Source organism: Oxyura jamaicensis, unplaced genomic scaffold, assembly GCF_011077185.1.
Source record: "Oxyura jamaicensis isolate SHBP4307 breed ruddy duck unplaced genomic scaffold, BPBGC_Ojam_1.0 oxyUn_random_OJ68685, whole genome shotgun sequence".
Lineage (NCBI taxonomy): Eukaryota > Metazoa > Chordata > Aves > Anseriformes > Anatidae > Oxyura > Oxyura jamaicensis.
In genome coordinates this window covers 353-1,343 of record NW_023309024.1, presented here as the reverse complement: position 1 = coordinate 1,343, position 991 = coordinate 353, and the positions used below count along the sequence as shown (strand labels likewise).

At 72.3% G+C, this 991-nt stretch overlaps 1 protein-coding gene across 1 annotated transcript; it reads left to right on the top strand.

The window, feature by feature from the left end:
* Positions 1–414: 414 nt before the first annotated feature.
* On the top strand, positions 415–981 carry DNAAF3 (dynein axonemal assembly factor 3; the record flags this gene model as incomplete). The annotated part of the gene is made up of 3 exons (XM_035313820.1): positions 415–605; positions 680–789; positions 876–981. Coding segments are annotated over exons 1-3 (295 nt in total), but the record flags the coding sequence as incomplete, so codon positions are not given.
* Positions 982–991: the final 10 nt, after the last annotated feature.

The following is a 991-nucleotide window of genomic DNA, read 5'->3' as shown; positions in this document are numbered from 1 at the left end:
GGCTAATAAAATCCCGCCGCTCAGCCTCTTTCGGGCTCGGTTTTTCACTTTTTTTTGATGATATGACGTCGGCGATGACGTCACATGGTCGCGGCGTGATGTCACGCCCCGCCGGGGATCAGCACCGCCGCGCCGGACAGCGCCGAGGGGCGGGGCCAGCGCTGCGCCCCGTTGCTAGGGGGCGTGGTTATGTTGCGAGGGGCGGGGCTCGTAGGCGGTCGCGAGGGGGGGTGGTCTCGCCGAGTCCGTTGCTAGGGGGTGTGGCTCGGTGGCGAGGAGGCGTGTTCCGACGCGGCGTCCGTTGCTGGGGGGCGTGTCTAACTCTTGCCAGGGGGCGTGGTCCCACACGCCGCCCGTTGCTAGGGGGCGTGGTCCCGCACGCCGTTGCCGTTGCCAAGGAGACCGCGTCCCTCGCAACGCCTGGGGGCGGGCCCCCGGCGCCTTTCCCGCTCTCCCATTGGTCCCGCGGCCAGAAGCGGAACCGGAACCGGCGGGTGGGGCCTGCCCGGTACCGGGCGCCCCCACCATGGCCGCCGGCTTGGCGGAGGGGCTGGGCACGGCCTGCTGGTGGGGGCTGTCCCCGGCCCTCGACCTCTGCCAGCACCGTGAGCACCGGCCCCGGTCCCACTCCCGGTTTTACCGGAGCCCCCCCCGGTGACTTCGTTTCTCCCCCCTTCAGTCCCGGATACCGGCGGCGAGGCCGTGGCGCTGCTCGTGGGCACCGTGGACGGGCGGCACCTCCTCCGCACGGCAGCTCGGGCCCGCCGGGGCCCCCCCCGCACCCTGACCGTAATTTCCCGGGGGGTCCCCGTTACCGGAGGGCTGCTCCCGGTTACCGTGGGGGTGGGGTGACCGCTCTTTACTGCCCCCCCCAGCTCTTTGTAGCCGAGCAGCGCCCCGAGGCCGTAGCCCGGCAGCTCCTCTTCCTCCTCCTGGCCACCGAAGGCTGCACCGGGCACCGAGGTAACGCCGGTACCGGGAGCCCCCCCCC